The sequence below is a fragment of the Acipenser ruthenus genome, unplaced genomic scaffold (genome assembly GCF_902713425.1).
Source record: "Acipenser ruthenus unplaced genomic scaffold, fAciRut3.2 maternal haplotype, whole genome shotgun sequence".
NCBI lineage: Eukaryota > Metazoa > Chordata > Actinopteri > Acipenseriformes > Acipenseridae > Acipenser > Acipenser ruthenus.
The window spans coordinates 135,179-153,003 of record NW_026708128.1 but is presented as its reverse complement, the minus strand read 5'-3'; the positions used below and the strand labels follow the sequence as shown (position 1 = coordinate 153,003).

The 17,825-nt window shown below is 45.7% G+C and overlaps 1 protein-coding gene across 2 annotated transcripts in view; it reads right to left on the bottom strand.

Annotated features, from left to right (window-relative positions):
• Nucleotides 1–4,596: 4,596 nt before the first annotated feature.
• Nucleotides 4,597–17,825, bottom strand: part of LOC131729696 (basal cell adhesion molecule-like) — a 34,216-nt gene continuing 20,987 nt past the window's right edge. Inside the window, exons 2-17 of one of the 2 annotated variants that reach the window (XM_059019906.1) lie at nucleotides 16,408–16,535; nucleotides 15,843–16,059; nucleotides 14,601–14,671; nucleotides 14,380–14,476; nucleotides 13,786–13,968; nucleotides 13,420–13,544; nucleotides 12,957–13,113; nucleotides 12,139–12,254; nucleotides 11,743–11,884; nucleotides 11,093–11,220; nucleotides 10,127–10,271; nucleotides 9,407–9,442; nucleotides 9,047–9,067; nucleotides 8,153–8,297; nucleotides 7,051–7,165; nucleotides 4,597–6,364 (exon numbers count right to left, since the gene is read on the bottom strand). In XM_059019906.1, coding sequence (XP_058875889.1) covers nucleotides 6,362–6,364; nucleotides 7,051–7,165; nucleotides 8,153–8,297; nucleotides 9,047–9,067; nucleotides 9,407–9,442; nucleotides 10,127–10,271; nucleotides 11,093–11,220; nucleotides 11,743–11,884; nucleotides 12,139–12,254; nucleotides 12,957–13,113; nucleotides 13,420–13,544; nucleotides 13,786–13,968; nucleotides 14,380–14,476; nucleotides 14,601–14,671; nucleotides 15,843–16,059; nucleotides 16,408–16,535 — 1,829 coding nt within the window. In that variant the 3' untranslated portion in view covers nucleotides 4,597–6,361. The remainder of the gene's footprint in view (nucleotides 6,365–7,050; nucleotides 7,166–8,152; nucleotides 8,298–9,046; nucleotides 9,068–9,406; nucleotides 9,443–10,126; nucleotides 10,272–11,092; nucleotides 11,221–11,742; nucleotides 11,885–12,138; nucleotides 12,255–12,956; nucleotides 13,114–13,419; nucleotides 13,545–13,785; nucleotides 13,969–14,379; nucleotides 14,477–14,600; nucleotides 14,672–15,842; nucleotides 16,060–16,407; nucleotides 16,536–17,825) is intronic. The other variant, XM_059019908.1, reaches the window with a different exon arrangement.

Genomic DNA, 17,825 nt, shown 5'->3' with positions numbered 1-17,825 from the left:
GATTTGTTTTTTTCCCAGAAAATGTCACTGCTGGGTTACAAGTATCCAGATTACAAATAATTACGATAACGAAATCCGTTTGGTTTTTTTTTCTCGATCACAAAATACAAGATTGCAAAATCCGGATCACTTTTACTCAAGATTACAAATTTGGAAAAAAAAAACCAAAAAAAAACAGGTGCGCCAGGTGAGCACCTGGAAAACAAGACTGTGTGCAAAACGGAGAACTTCAAACTAACAGAAGATGTTTTAAAATGAAAATGCGTGTTTCCTGCAAACTCAAATGGAACTGTACATCCCAACATTTAATTTGATTACCAAAATTAAAAATAACTTTCCAAATGTTCCATTTCATTTTTCATTATTATTATTATTATTATTATTATTATTACAATATCTGTAAGCTCTGAGCAGTGATTCGGACATGATTTAGTGCATCTCATAAGCTTCAAGCTGTTTTAATTTGCTGTGTTCTGCTCTTAGCAGATACGTAGTTAAAAGAATTGAATTTGCTTAATGGTTTCATAATGGTGCGATCTTTTGCTCATTCTGTCTAAAGGGAGGTGGGGGTTTGAATGCAATGAGGCAGGTTGTTCGCTAGCTGACGTTAGAGTTTGAAATAACTCAATATTGGGGGTGCAACAGAAGTCTTTCTTGCTCTTTCTCTCCCTCTCTCTCTCTTTCTTTCTTCCTTTCTTTCTTCCTTTATTTCTCTCTCCTGCCCGCCCGCTGGGACACAATTATCTCCCTCACAGTGGGATTCAGCCAGCTGTCGATAACGAGCTGGGATTGGAAATGAATTCTGGAGGACATGCAGAGAATGAATCCGCAGACGGACCGTTAGTCCGCAATCCTCCCTCCTCTCTCCAAACACGATCGCTCAGACAGAGAAACACACCGACGCTCAGACAATCAGACAGACAGACAGTGACACTCAGTAATGAGGCAGAAACACACACACACACACACACACACACACACACACATATTCTGACAAACAATAACAGATATGCATGCAAACACAAGCCAGACAGACATGCACCAACTCCCCAGTAATGTTGTTGAAGCTGACACCCTGGGATCCTTCTAGAAGCTGCTTGATGAGATTCTGGGATCAATAAGCTACTAACAACCAAACGAGCAAGACTGGCCAAATGGGGCCTCCTCTCGTTTGTAAACTTTCTTATGTTCTTATGTTCATACTCACTGATAGACTCACAGACACTTTGCAGCTACAGGAGAAAACCAAAATTATAAAGTGGGTTTTCTATCTGTTTAATGCTGATGTGTTTTTGCAGCGTCTTAGCTGGGCAAATTCTCGTCCTCACCCCATTAAATCTTAACAGTTAAAAAAAAATTCTAAAAAAAAACAAAACATTAATATTCCTTTCAAAATAGACGACTAAATAATAATGCAGCGATATTATTCTTATTCAGGGGAAATAGATTAAATAATTCAATACTGTTTCACGATTATTTAAAGCGGGAAAACGTTGAGACGCTGAAAAAAACAAAGCGGTCAGTAATTTGTAAACAGTCAGTTAGCTTCGTTTACGGCAGTCAGATATCAATAGCATTTTTTGAAGATGTAATCACGGTTGTATTTTATTGTTATTACAATTCCCCAGTACTGACCGACTGACGGACCTTTTCCACGCTGAATATCGTCAATTAAAAACACAAAAAAACATCTGAGTAAGAAAGAAGCGCTTTTGCGCGGCCCAGTCCCTGTGGTATACATCTCTCGCCGGAGTGGATTTTTAAACGAGACCGGCTAATGAGCCTCCCCGCGGGGTAGCGACTGAGACAAAACAGACCCCGCTGGCTGGCTGGCTGGCGGCGGTTCAAAGTGGACACCGAGACGGGACGCAGCTGAGGTGAGAGCCGAGAGGACAGGCGTTCAAAATTGAGTTAATGGCTCGACAATGTCTTCATAGTTTTCCCCGCGGGGTTTCTGAATTGTGTTTGAGTTTTGACGGTTACTTAATTCATTCATGTATTCATTCAAGAAGCGTGTTCAGTATTGATGGCTGACAACAGAAGCAGGTGCGTCGGCCGCGATTTAATTATGAACCGTCTGTGATGATTAATTACATTTTTTAAAAAAAATAATATTTGCATTCACCCCGAGTACCTCTCACATTTACCCAAACACTTATCTTTTAAAAGTTGTAATTAGAGATGCCAAACGTAGTTATAAAGGGCAGCAGTGTGGAGTAGTGGTTAGGGCTCTGGACTCTTGACTGGAGGGTTGTGGGTTCAATCCCAGGTGGGGGACACTGCTGCTGTACCCTTGAGCAAGGAACTTTACCTAGATTGCTCCAGTAAAAACCCAACTGTATAAATGGGTAATTGTATGTAAAAAATAATGTGATATCTTGTAAGTCGCCCTGGATAAGGGCGTCTGCTAAGAAATAAATAATAATTATAAAACCTTAGCGACCACTGATAACCATTCAAATAAAACACATACATGGAAGTACAGTTGTATTGGCAGTGACGCACCTGCCCTTTTCAAAGCGATTGATTCCTTCACAGCAGCCTCTTGGGTGATAGAGCCGGACTCATAACCATAATCAATGATATGCTGGTGCAATCTCTCTGGAATTACAATGAGTCAATAAGCCTTTAAAATCCATCTTCTTAAGAAAATTCACGAACGAGACGAGGCCCCTCACACACACACACACTCTGTGATACTCACACTGACACACACACACACCCACACCCTAACACTCTCTCTCACACACACTGAGACTCACACACACAGAGACCCACACACACTGCGAGACTCACACTGACACACGCACTGTCACACACACACACACACTGAGACCCACACACACTGCGAGACTCACACTGACACACGCACTGTCACACACACAGACACACACACACACACTATCTGTCCCTGCACCTGTCTGCTGCAGCACAGTGCTCTGACCGGGCAGGGTTGCTGTATTGTAAACACAATCAATAGGAGGAAATGAGTGATTAAACACGATCAAAGGCGACCGCGACACCCCGAAACAAACGCCTTGTCACGGCCCGCAGGCTAACCAAACTCACAGATAGTGTGATGCCCCCCCCCCCCACCCCCACACCACCCCCCACCCCACCCCCACACGCCCACACCACCCCCACCCCACCCCACCCCCACACGCCCACACCACCCCCACCCCACCCCACCCCCACACCCCCCCACCCCCACCCCCACCCCCCACACCCCCACACCCCCCTTTTTCACTTCTAACAGGATTTGTAATTGGCCCCAACAGGGACAGGAACAGCACAGGATGAACCCAAAATGTGAAAAAAAAATCACAAAAGGGTCTGGAGAAGAATGCAATCAGAAAAGCAATAGATTACTTGGTAAATGTTGACAGTTACCAGATTTTGACTTTTACCGTACCACATAAATATATCAAGTTTTGCAGTGAGGCTGCAGCTTTAGTAAATCTCTTCAAACACCTTGTTCTGAAGCTGCAGATCTGTAGCCCAGCTGAGATCAGAGAGGTCGGTGCTATTGTGGTAACCAGGGAGCCCAGCACAGCCACCGAGTATTTCATTAGAGAGACGTGAAGGAGGGGAGGAGAGAGGAGATCTGGGGGGGGGTCTGGACATCAGCAGAAAGATGATGGAACTGGGGCTCCAACACAGGGGCAAGAACTACAAACTGAACACAGAGAGAGGAGAGCGAGAGAGAGAGAGAGAGAGAGAGACAGGGAGGGAGACCAGGAGGAAGAGAGAGAGAGAGAGGGAAGGATGGATGGAGAGGGGAGAGTGGGGGGTCTGGACATCAGCAGAAAGGTGATGGAGCTGGGGCTCCAACACAGGGGCAAGAACTACAAACTGAACACAGAGAGAGGAGAGAGAGAGAGAGAGGAGAGAGAGAGAGAGAGAGAGAGAGAGAGAGAGAGAGAGAGAGAGAGAGAGAGAGAGAGAGAGAGAGAGAGAGAGAGGGAGGGAGAACGAGATAGAGAGGGAGACCAGGAAGAAGAGAGAGAGAGAGAGAGGGAAGGATCGATGGAGAGGGAGAGATAGAGAAGGATAGACTGATCGGACGGTGCCCTCTCTGTAACCTCTTCTGTGTATTATATTAGACTCTCCCTGCGTTGTTCCGTTAACAAAACAGCCCTACATGAGAAGCTCATTGGATGTTACTGTGCGTCTTACAAGCAGCTCACCGTGCTTCCCAAGGTCCTGTGTGTCTGCTGCTTTTCATTCCAGCTAAGCTCTCAGTCACTGAACTAAACCCTGAACTGAACATTTGCTTAATTATCCTATCCTAACAGGTTACAGATTTCAAGTTACTGATACGATTTCACAGTTAACTTGAAATCTCCAATTCTTTAAGAGCTGAGAACAATTAACAAGGCTTAGCTTAGCTAAATGAGAGCTCAGTTGGAATGAAACCAGAAGACACAGGGGTCCCCCCCCCCCCCCCAATCCCCGAGGACCGGGGTTGAGAAGCGCTGGCGTGTCGTATAGCGACCTGCAGATCGTGATACATATCGTGACATTAGTGTAGCACTACACCCCTGTTAACTAGTTAAAACTCTTTCTTGCTCCAGGATTGGACTCCACACAACCAGACTAGGGGGCAAACCAGTTTATTTACAACTTTTGTGGATTATTATTTTCTCTTTTCAGAAGCATTTCCATATTTTTTTTTTTTTTTTAACAGCAAGGTCGTGCGACTTTTTAACAAAGACACACACACACACACACAGGCGTACACCAACAGCAAAAATATTACAATTCAAAAAACAGAAAAGCAGCAGGAAATAAAATATATTTCTATATAAAATCGAAACAAAAAAAAACGCTTTTTGCAAAAAAAAAGAGAAAACTATCAAATAAAAAACAAAAAAAAAGATCAAAATTCGAATGAAACCGTTAACTAAATTGGATGGAATCCACATTACATTTCACAATCTTTTATAACAGTTACAAACACGTTCAAATAAAATACAAAAGCAGACGAGTTTCCAGTAACAATAATAATGATGGGAAGGGGGAAGAAATGGGTGGAGATTATTTAATATGGAGCGGATGGAATACATCAATAAAGTTGATTTTCTGTTTCAGCAATACAGAGTGGTTTCACAGTGCGCGGGGGGGGGGGGGGGGGGGGGGTGTCACGTGACACTTGCGTTGCTAGCCAGCGGTCGCCCTAGCAACCTGAGCCCAGCCTTTTAGAAATGCAGACATGGAGGCTAAACGTTTAACATCACGCACGCACACGCGTTGGATGCACACAGCAGTACTGATACGAGCTACACCAGTTCGGACGGGACGGTTTTAAAAGAAGAGAAAGAAAAGGGGGCGCTCTCTCATGCTGTGGTATCCACAACATTGTCCAGTTCTTTGAAAAAATACACTATTTTTTAAATATCGATAAAGCAATAATAATAATAATAATAATAATAAAACACGCTAAAAAGATAAAAACGCTCATATTTTCTTGTTCATTTCTCAAGCCATTATACAAAAAGACAGCAGAACTCAATTGCAATGGGTGACACTGTAGTTTAAAAGATCCATGTACTGTAAAAAGTAATGTCTATATATATATATATATATATATATATATATATATATATATAGACAGTTACACATATACCTCATTCCAATGTTTTTTCCAGTGTTTTAGCTATTTGAACATTTACAGTGCAGGTTTAGATACAGTGTTAGTAATTCAGACAGGCTCCCCACAGGACTGCATGCATCGATTCAGACACAATCAAGCTTCAGTATTTACAACGGGGAGATAGATAATGGTGGCAGCTTTGGGATCCGTGCCTGTTTTCCCCAATTCCAATTCAGCTTTAAAATCAATTGCCGATTCCAAATTCCAAATCCCTTTGAATCAATTCCAGCACAGCGCTGATCAAAAATCGCAATTCTGCAGGATCCTGTTAAACTAGAGCTCCTCACCACAGCGCCAACGCGTTCCCTTCAATTGAAGGTTGCCGTTTGTCTGTCAGGCTTCAAATGAAAGCAGTTGAAGGATCACAGCAATTATTATGACGTCTCTGAAATATCAATTCCGACGCCCTCGAAGGAATTGGAATCAGGAATTCATTTTAAAATGGGATTGCAATGGAAAACAGGAATAGGTCGGTGGCAGACAGCGTTGAACTTCTTATGTCTTCCAACAAATTGTTGGTTAAAACGAACAAACAAATATTCAAAACAGAACAGTCTTTTTTTTTCTCTCCTGCGATGGAGGGTGTGGTCTTGACTGGGAAGGTCATTCTTGGTTTTCACAGCTAGGTGGCGCCCCCAGCTTTATTAAATTTTTCCTCCAGAACTCTCCACTGCCCTTAAGAGGCTTTGTGTTTTTTTGTCGTGTTCATCACTGTGAAAGACAAAAAAGAAAAAGAATTAACTCATAAGGATGATATTGCTAGTCCTAACTAAGAGGCAAGAGAAGAGATTTTAAAGATGGTCAGCGCTCCTTTAAAAGGGAGGGGCCAGTGATCATGTTAATAAAGCTAATAAGAGGTGAGAGAATGGATTTTAAAGATGGTCAGCGCTCCTTTAAAGGGAGGGGCCAGTGATCATGTTAATAAAGCTAATAAGAGGTGAGAGAATGGGTTTTAAAGATGGTCAGCGCTCCTTCAAAGGGAGGTCCAGTGATGATGTTAATAAAGCTATTAAGAGATAAGAATTACTTTATGATGCACTATAACATTAATGTGTGCGAGAATACATGTGTACAGCATTGATGTGTGAATGGAAAAGACTTTGAATAAATAACCTGACGCGGCACACACCCTCACTGTGTGAAACCTCACAGCTGTATCTGAAGTCTGTATGGTTAATGTTTCAACTCTAGAGCAGGGCTGGCCACAGCTGGCTCTTTCTCACCCCTGGTCTTCGTTCCTAAACCCTGCTCTAAATGGTTTATCTGAACCAGTTAAACCTCCATCCAGACCCTGAGGTCGTTCGTTATCTCATGGAAAATCTGGAGTGGAATGGCCCTCCAGGACCGGGATTGATTGATTGATTGATTGGGGGTGTCCAATGGGTTTGACCCCTCACCTGATCTCGCATTGGCCGCTGGCGCCCGTTGGAGTCCAGAAGACCCGCCTCCTCGTTGGGTTTGCCAGACTTCATCTCCACGACTATCTCGTCTGCGTTAGCCTCTGTGTTGACACTGAGAGAAAGAGAGAGAGAGAGAGAGAGAGAGAGGGAGAGAGGGAGAGAGTGAGTGTATTGAACAGACTCCACTAGTGGCTATCTGCTTCCATCACACTTACACAAAATCCCTTACATCATACGTGGTGTGTACATAGAAGTATCTTAATATGTACGTGTCTGTTTTAGTGAAATATTTTTGTATCTTTTTATATAGATTTATTTTTATGTAATGATTTTATGTAATGATTTTTTTAGTTATTGATTTTGCAATTGCTTTTGGCCGCACTTCTGATGTAGTCATGCCAATAAAGCATCTCTGAATTTGAATTGAGAGAGGGAGAGAGAGAGAGAGAGAGAGAGAGAGAGAAAGGGGGGAGAGGGAGAGGGGGAAGAGGAGGGAGAGAGGGGAAGGGGGGAGAGGGAGAGGGGGAAGGGGGGAGAGGGAGAGGGGGAAGAGGAGGGAGAGAGAGAGAGAGGGGAAGGGGGGAGGGGGAGAGGGAGAGGGAGAGGGGGAAGAGGAGGAGGGAGAGAGAGAGAGAGAGAGGGAGAGGGGGAAGGGGGAGAGGGAGAGGGAGAGGGGGAAGAGGAGGAGGGAGAGAGAGAGAGAGAGAGGGAGAGGGGGAAGAGGAGGGAGAGAGGGAGAGAGAGAGAGAGGGAGAGAGAGAGGTTCGATAAACAGCTAACCAATGGATGCTGCTTCCAATAGACCCTGCTAATACAGACACAACCATCTCTCAGTGCAGCAATCAAATGAACAAGGGTCAAGTTAGATGGGAATTTTGCCCAATCAAGTGACGGCCAAAATAACATGTTTGAACTATGCCAAGTTGTATTTTGCATTTAGCCTTGATTCTAAAAGCTCCACCGAGACCACGGGAGTGCTTTAAACTTGAGTTCAATCCGGAGATGTTGGGAGTCTTCCATTTCCAATCCCTGCAGAGATCCATAGCGAGGTTTGTATAATGAAATCGATACGCTCTGAGGAAGACCCCTTCGAACTCACATGTCTTCCTTCCCCTGCCGGCCGCAGGGCAGCTTGCCCTTCTTCTGCAGGAAGTAGAGGAAGCCGACGAGAATGAGGAGCAACAGGACACAGACCACGACCGCGATGACCGCCGCGCCGCTGCCTCCCTGCTCCTGACGATTCGCTGAGAGAGACGGAGAAACACACTGCTGAAAACACACACCCACACAAGCCTGAAACCAGCATCCCGAACCAGTAAAACACTCAAGAGTACTGTGCAAACAAACATCGAAGACGCCGAGAAAGACTTCTGGTGGAAACGTTTATTGAATTTACATTAAAGACTCCGAGAAAGACTTCTAGTGGAATCGTTTGTCATTAAATGTACCTCGAAGACACTAAGAAAGACATCTAGTCTAAATGTTTCTCATTGAATTTACACTGAAGACACTGAGAAAGACTTCTAGTGGAAACGTTTGTCATTAAAATTTACCTCGAAGACACCGGGAGACTTGTAGTGGAAACATTTGTCATAAATTTACCTTGAAGACACTGAGAAAGACTTCTAGTTGAAACATTTTCCATTGATTTTACGTTGAAGACGCTGAGAAAGACTTCCAGTGGAAACGTTAACCCTCCCTAAGCTTCTTTTAGTGTTTCTAAATTCAGCACTGTCGAGTATTTAATAGCTACGGATGAATTTCGGACAAGCCATGGGGAACACAATGGGACAGAAATACATTGAAAAACCTATAGGGGGCGCTGTTGAAGACCGTATCTGCACAGCACACGATTAACTGCAAGGTCCAGAACGTAAACACAGTCTAAAGACAGTGAGCAGGATGAAGGTTTAATAAAGCCTGGTCCAGAGTCTATGATGGGTTGTGCGAGGGACGGGGCGAGGAGCTAGAGAAGAGGCAGATCAATACAAACCTGTCTTGAGTATGGGGTCCACTGCGGGCAGCATGATGGAACAGGAGAGAGAGGGTTAGGGGCATGCAGACAGGCAGAGCACAGCAAACACAAGCAGGGAGAGACGCAACTCCAATGACTGGATTCAGGATTTCAGGGCTGCCAATAACACCTCGCAGACACACACACCCGCACGCACACGCGCACACACACACGGTTGATTTAGTCCCTACAAAACGGGGTAATAACCAATCCTGGCCGCTTGCTTTGGGTTTCCTTCTCAGGTTCTGGCTGGAAGTATGAGTGTGTGTAAATACACTGAGTTTGTGTTTCGCTCGCTCTTCGTTGTGCTATAAATTTGTAAAGCAGGAGAAAGCTTACCTTCAGTATCTACAGGAGGAGTGACTGTTGGTGTTTCTGAAAAAAAAATAAAAGCAATGAAAAATAAGGAAAAATCAGAGCTGACTGAGAAGTGGAACCACCGCCTCAAAGAAATGCAGCAATCGCAGAATCCAGTGATTTCTACCCGTCTTGCTACAACAGACATGCATGGACTGTTGAACCAGTTAACTAGACTCAACATGGAACTGATCGCTGGCACGGTCCTGCTCATTTCAGGAGTGGAAATAAGACTCCTGTTGCACAGCAGCTTCACCCATTCCAGGTTTTACTACGAGCTTGATAAGAGAGGAGGTTTGGTGGTCAAGTGGTTCAAGAGAAGGGGCTTGATACCAGGAGGTTCAAATCCCTTCCCAGGCACTGACTCCCTGTGTGTGACCCTGAGCAAGTCACTTAACCTCCTTGTGCTCCGTCCTTCGGATGAGACGTAAAACAAACAAGGTCCTGTTGGAAGCGACTCTGCGGCAGCAGTTGATGCAAGTCTCCAAGTCACATGTGGATAGAAGTGTGCTAAATGACTAATAATTACTATGAGCTTGATTAGCTGCAGTGTCTGTAGGAAACAAGCTCAGGTGTGTCTGATTGAACTCCTACTGGATCAAACTGAAATTAAACAGGTTTTAACAGTGTTTCAATGATGATGTCAGCTCCTTTGACAGGTGACGGAGTTTTATCTGAAGAACGCTACGGTATGATGCTGACCTTTGTGAATGTTCACGTTGAACTTCTTCCTGCTGGAGCCATGCTCGTTGCTGACCTCGCAGATGACCCCGCTGTCCACCAGAATGGGGGTCACTGGCAGGGTCACGGTGCTGGTCACTTTGTTCCCGGTCACTGAGCTGATAGCCTGGGTGAGAGGGGGAGAGAGAGAGAGGAGAGAGAGAGAGAGAGAGAGACAGACAGTGTCAGCTATCGACTTCCGATTCTTGCCCGTCACACTTTCCAGACACTGGCCCTTGAAAGGATTGTTTTGGCCAGTGCCTTCAAGATGGCGCAAGCTGCCGGCCTCCGTACCACACCCTGTTCATCGTTAGAGCGTCTATTCCAAGAGATGAATTAAGTGCGGCGCTGTGCTAGAAAGGATCGACGACAGCTCAAGTGTAACTAGCACTCCAGAGTGCTAACTTTGAGAAGACATGTTTCAGAGCTCTGCTGAGAACGCAAGGGTGCTTTTTAAAAAAGTCACAAGGCTGTAACGAACGACACAGGTAAACAAAGTGAATTTCAACAGCAGGATTGATGATTTACGGACTCGTTTTGAGGTTAACGGAAGTATATTCTAAGCCAGAGTTTCCCAATCCTGGTCCTGGGGACCCTCTGTGTCTTCTGGATTTCATTCCAACTGAGCTCTCAATTACTTAAATGAACTATTCATTAGCTTAATTAGACCTTTTTAATTGTTTTCAGCTTTTATACAGTCGGGAGATTAAGTTAACTATACGGTTTTATAAGTAACTTGAAAAATCTGCAACTTTTTAGGAGCTGAGAACAATTATAAGAAGGTCTAATTAAGCACATGATCAGTTCAATTAAAGGTTTGAATAAGTAATTGAGAACTCAGTTGGAATGAAAACCAGCAGACACAGGGATTCTGTTCTAAGCTACAGTTTTAATGAAGACGGTTGTTTGAAACTGTGAGTGTGTGTGGGACAAGGGGGGGGCACTGACCTCCAGTCCAGTTGGGGTCCATGAGATTTGGGGTTCGGGGTGACCCTGAGCCGTGCAGGACAGAGTGAGGAGCTCCCCTTCTTTTGATACCCGACCGCTGTAGGGCAGGTCAACGATCTGGGCCTTTCCTGAGACAGATGGACAGACAGGCTCTTATAATAGTTTGCCATAGTTAAAAACACAGTGAAAGAGTGGCAAAGCATAGGGAAGCATTGTAAAACACAGAGAGGTCTGGTAAAGCATAGGGAAGCATTGTAAAGCACAGAGAGGTCTGGTAAAGCATAGGGAAGCACTGTAAAGCACAGAGAGGTCTGGTAAAGCATTTTAAAAAAACAAATCACGGTAAACTAACCCTTATAAAATGGTCCCATAATAAAATCAAAGCTAAGTGTAATAAAGCACAGTGAAAGCCTTGTAAAGCACATCAATAAACATGGCAAGCCAGGGTACACTGTGGTAAATGCACAGTATAGGCATGGGAAAAGCATGGGGTGGGAAACTGCACCATTACCAGGTTAATCTTTTAGAAAGGGCAGAGCCACAGGGCTCTTCCTTACAGCTCAACTGGTTGTATTGATTGATTTATTGTTTTGTTGATGTATTTCACTTTGACACTGTGTGAGGGTGCCCCACTGTTCCCAGTCACTCACCAGTAACAGTGACGTTGGTGATGGCCTCCTTGACCAGTCCAGAGATGCCGGGCACGCTGGCCACACAGCTGTAGCTGCCCGCTGCCTCGAACGAGACCTCCTTCAGGACCAGAGAAGCAGACTGAGAGACCACCTGGGAGCCCTGTGACAGAGAGAAGATGAGGGGTTAACAAAGAGACAGACATTGAGACAGACAAACGGAGAGACCCACACAGAGACAGTCAGTCACTAAGACAGACAGAGACAGACAGACAGACAGACAGACAGACAGACAGACACACACACACACACAACTAGACTGCAGGTCGAAGGACCAGTGAAATGCTGTCCGATTGTTTAAAAAGATCTTAGGTTTTACCGTGCCAAGCTGAAATTAAATAAAGCACAACGACTCGCCTTCTTCCACATGAAAGAGGGTGTCTTCGAGCCAGTGGTGGTGCAGCCCAGATCCACGCTGCCCCCTAGAGGAACCGAGACGGAGCTGGAAGGAGACACAGTGACCGGGTCCAGATCTGGGAATGACACAAACGCACACACAGAGTCAGATCTCAGAACACACAAACATTTCCAAACACATGAACTAAACCAGCAAGTCAGGGGTGTTCACCCCACGGAGCCACCACTGGAAATAAAAATGTAATGTGAATAAGGAGGCAGATCGCTGTGACCTCTGTTTGTTGAAACATGTAAGCGTGAGCCACAGACAGCTGCCTTCATATACTATTATTATTTGTTTATTTAGCAGACACCTTTATCCAAGGCGACTTACAGAGACTAGAGTGTGTGAACTATGCATCAGCTGCAGCGTCACTTACAACTACGTCTCACCCGAAAGACGGAGCACAAGGAGGTTAAGTGACTTGCTCAGGGTCACACAATGAGTCAGTGGCTGAGGTGGGATTTGAACCGGGGACCTCCTAGTTACAAGCCCATTTCTTTAACCACTGGACCACACAGCCTCCTGTGACATATACCGATTAAAGCATGCCCTTTTCAATTTGTATTTCAGCATAACTGGAGAAGTAGGACTCAAGATTTATTGTATGCAAGTGTGACAGGCAGACAGCTTCCATTCACCTTTGAAGTATATTGTGTAACAACTTGTGCTTATGAAATGCCCTTAGCAAGTTTCCTCACAAAATCGGGCATGCGGTTTTCAACAGAAACGAGGCAACGTAGGTGTGGACAGACAAGGCATACAGGGGGACACTCACAGTGGACTAACAGAGTGACGTCCTTCTTCAGTTTGACCTCTGGGGGCGAATCGAAATCCAGCGCCTCGCAGCGGTACTTGCCCCCGTCGTTGCGGGTTACCGAGTGGAGGGTGAACATTCCAGAGAAGGTGCCCTTATCCTCAATGCTGCCATCCGGCTACAGATAAAAAATAAATAAGTTCTCCTTCGTAAAAGTGCAGAAAAGTTTAATTAAAAGCACAGTGAATGCATGGTAAAGTACAGGGAAGCATTGTAAAGCACAGAGAGGTCTGGTAAAGCATAGGGAAGCATTGTAAAGCACAGAGAGGTCTGGTAAAGCATAGGGAAGCATTGTAAAGCACAGAGAGGTCTGGTAAAGCATAGGGAAGCATTGTAAAGCACAGAGAGGTCTGGTAAAGCATAGGGAAGCATTGTAAAAAGTTTACCACAGTAAAAGTGTACGTGCATGCATGCGTTTTCTCACCTGAATCTTTGTTAACTCGTACTCTGGTTCAGGGAAACCATCTGCCTTGCACTTCAGAGTGACATCATCACCCTCCTTCACCTTCTTCGGGGTCACCAGAGCAAAGGTCACTTCCTCCGTGTAATCTGATTGGAGGGGGAGTTAACACATGACATCTTTTCAACGAAAAAGAAAAAGAAGTACTTTTCGCTGGACAGCACCTCTATTGGAACTCAAAACGAGAGAATCATAGAACACAGCTGTGTATCAACTACTTATCTGTGGGGGAAAAAACAAACTATAAAAACCACAGACCTCTATCTAGTGTAACTCGGTTTTTAATATTTAACCCCACTTCCCGGAACAGCTGGCTTGGTGAACACTCACAGTGCAGGGACAGGCTGAATTTGGGCGAGTCCTTGGTTTCTGTCGTCCCCCCCGGCACGACGTACTCCACCTGGCAGTGAAACTGGGAGTCTTTGTCCTCCTTACTGGTTTTGAAGTACAGCGTGTTGGTGATGGTGTAGAGACCAGACGATTCCTTTACTACACGAGGCACCATGTACATATCTGTGGAGGTACAAAAGAGCGAACAACACATACACTTTATATTGAGATTCATCAATACAAAGAGAGAGAAATAGTGCCTTCATCAGCGTTATTGAATCTGGAAGAGACAGAGTCAAGCGGACCAGCATTTGGGCTCTAGTGCCTTCATCAGTGTGATTGAAACTAGAAGAGACCGAGTCAAGCAGACCAGCGTTTGGGCTCTAGTGCCTTCATCAGTGTGATTGAAACTAGAAGAGACCGAGTCAAGCAGACCAGCGTTTGGGCCCCAGTGCCTTCATCAGTGTGATTGAAACTAGAAGAGACCGAGTCAAGCAGACCAGCGTTTGGGCTCTAGTGCCTTCATCAGTGTTATTGAAACTAGAAGAAATAGAGTCAAGCAGACAAGCGTGGCTCTTGTGATTGACTACTCACTGTCGTTGCTCTCTGTGACCTCAGGAAGGGGGGTAGAGTCTTTGTACCAGATGATTTTGGGGGCGGGGTTTCCATTCTTGCTGGTGCAAGTGCTGACCTATAGAAAGAGGGGAAATGGGAGGGGTTTAGAACAGGGCAACGTGCTGATTGGTCCAGGTCGTATAGCTTATTTAATAACCATTGCTACACAATAATTATTTATTTGTTTTCTATATTCTTACCTCTGACACTGAAGGGTCAGTCACTGAGATGATCTTGGTTTGGGGGCTGACTTCAGGGGTCTGTGGGGCAGCTGGGAGGGGAAGGTTAAAAATAAATACATTCATAAATAACCAGACAAGCACTGCCTTCATCAGTGTGATTGAAACTAGAAGAGACCGAGTCAAGCAGACCAGCGTTTGGGCTCTAGTGCCTTCATCAGTGTGATTGAAACTAGAAGAGACCGAGTCAAGCAGACCAGCGTTTGGGCTCTAGTGCCTTCATCAGTGTGATTGAAACTAGAAGAGACAGAGTCAAGCAGACCAGCGTTTGGGCTCTAGTGCCTTCATCAGTGTGATTGAAACTAGAAGAGACCGAGTCAAGCAGACCAGCGTTTGGGCTCTAGTGCTTTCATCAGTGTTGTTGACACTAGAAGCTGAGTCAGGTATTGAAAATTGCACCAGTGATTTCATTGTGTTCTGGGTGTAGAGCCAGCTCTAGCTGCTATCTGTGTGTGTCAGAGACATGCTGGGGGTTGATGGTATCTGCATGACCAGCTGTACCCGTCAGAAACCTTGTAAAAACACCACCTACAATAACACAGCGTTGCTATTGGATCATATCCCTCTCTGATCTCCCGGAGCTGCCTTCACACACACGCAGGTGTGGCTTGCTGCTTGTTTTTCAAGCGGAACTGAAAGGTTCTCATTTCTGTGCGTCTTTCCTCACTGCAGACTCTAAGCTGTGCAGTATGTTACTATGTCTCTGTGTGTGCGTGTGTCTCCGTGTGTGTCTGTCTCAGTGTCTCTATCTGTAGACTCACTGTAGACTCATACAGTAGCTGATCTATGCGACAGTGGTTCCATCTCTCTCATACTATCATAATAATAATATCTTTATTTTTATATAGCGCCTTTCATAGTGGACCACCATCACAAAGCGCTTTACAGAGGCAGACTGTGAACTGTGCATTATATACAGAGTCACTTACAATAGGACATTGATTTACATCTCAACCACAGGGCAGAGCACAAGGAGGTTAAGTGACTTGCTCAGGGTCACACAGTGAGTCAGTCAGTGGCAGAGGTGGGATTTGAACTGGTGACCTTCTGCTTACAAGCCCTGGACTTTAACCACTGGACCACACTGCCTGCTATACTCAGAGTATACCCACAGTGGGTCTGTGTGTCAGTGTGACGGTGGGTCTGTGTGACGGTGGGTCTCTGTGACAGCGTGACTCTCGGTCTCTCTCTCTGTATACTCACAGTAGACCCGCAGGTGTGCGCTCCCCTCTCCGCTCCCCGCCGGCCCCGCAGTGATCTGGCAGTGAAAGTCTCGCTCGTCCCCGATCTCCACAGCGCTGAGAGAGAGAGAGGAGTCCTGGTCCACACTGACCCGGCCCGACAGCTCTGTGTTCTTATCCGTGCCGGAGTCCGAGGAGCTGCGATAGGCAACTCGCTGTCTGTCGCCTCCGCGCTCCGTCTGAGAGAGAGAGAGACGAGAGACAACAAGGGGTTGGCTATGACTTCTGAATGGCTGACAGACAGTAGCTGTGCACTAGATGGCGCCACCAATGCACCCTGGTGGACTGATGTAGCCTGTCCGTGAGAATAGGAGAGCAGCACAGCCCTCCCACCCAAACTGCACAAGATCAAACCTTTTATAATTAATTATTATCAGAGAGACAGACAGACAGACAGCCAGCCAGTACTAACAGGAGACAGGCTGCACACAGCTGTCTGTCTGACTGGAAGTTATTGTACTGACAATAGACAGTAGCGGTGGACAGACAGACAGACAGACAGACAGACAGACAGACGGTGCACTCACGATGAACCACTCCACGATCACGTTGCTGGTCTTGCTGCTGGAGGAGTAGATGCAGGGGATGCTGATGGACTTCCCCAGCTCTGCATCCACCTCCGGGGGGACAGAGACCTGGAGCACGGCCTGCCCGCCTGCAGAGAGAGAGGAGAGGAGAGACGCTTAGAGGCTTTCACTAGAGGAAACTTTTAAAAGGGTTAGTTTACCATGGCTTAACCAGACCTCTCTGTGCTTTACAATGCTTCCCTATGCTTTACCAGACCTCTCTGTGCTTTACAATGCTTCCCTATGCTTAACCAGACCTATCTGTGCTTTACAATGCTTCCCTATGCTTTACCAGACCTCTCTGTGCTTTACAATGCTTCCCTATGCTTTCATTTTATTCCACATTGCTATACTCTTCCTGTGGGGAGCTTTAATAAGTGACAGTGGTTTTAGGGGAAACATTTTTACATCAGATTTAAATCCAAACCATGATGAACTAGCCCTTCCCCGTAGTTAAAGCACAGCGAAGTGTAATAAAGCACAGTGAAGGCACGGCAAAGCATTATAAAAGCACAGAGAGGCAAGCTAAATGCAAAGTATAACCATGGGAAGATACAGGGCAAGACTACCAGGGGAAAGGTTTATACAGGAGCCTGCAGATCATGTATTTGGAACACGTGGCTGCAACAGATTTTTCATGAGCTTCAGTAGAAAACAGCCACCAGTCACTGTGCCCCCCCCCCCCCCCCCGAAATAATGTGAAGGAGCTGAATTACAACAGAGACAGACTGCAGCACTCGAGGGAGGGGGGGGGGGCTATAGAGTCCCTTTGTGTGCAGAGGGCAGGCAGTTGCTATGAAGAATGCAGCAAGAATGAATTAACTGCTGTTTTAAAAGATGCCTTCAATAGCCCTCTGCTCCCTTCTCCATTTCATACCCTCCCTTTTCTAGCACTAGTAAACTTTCCAGACAGCAGATCATGTGCTGCCCCTCCCCTCCACTCAAAGATCTTTGTTAGCGTCACAGCAATGTGCACGCTCCTCGACCTCCGACCTTTTTCGCTCTCTGGGGGTCGGGGGTCGTGAGGAGTCAATGCAGCGCCTCGAAGTGCTTCAGGAATGTAGGAGCGGATGGAATTTCACAGGAAGACCTGGAAAACTGCACCCAGCTATCAACACACTGGGGGAATAGGGCACTTGCACTGCCAGGACCCCTGGGCTGTCTTCAAACCTGCCAGTTCTGTCAGGATCTTTTAGGTTTAGTTTAGAGACCAACTGAAATCGTCTTAATATTAAGCTCATGGAATGTTGAAGCGATTTCAAGTGCATTGAGGCGTGTCCCCTCTCCCTCTCCCTCTCCCTCTCCCTCTCCAGGACTGGTTCAATGAACCTGTTCTCTGGACTCTGGTGCTGTTGTTTATTGTCTGCCTCCCTATCACA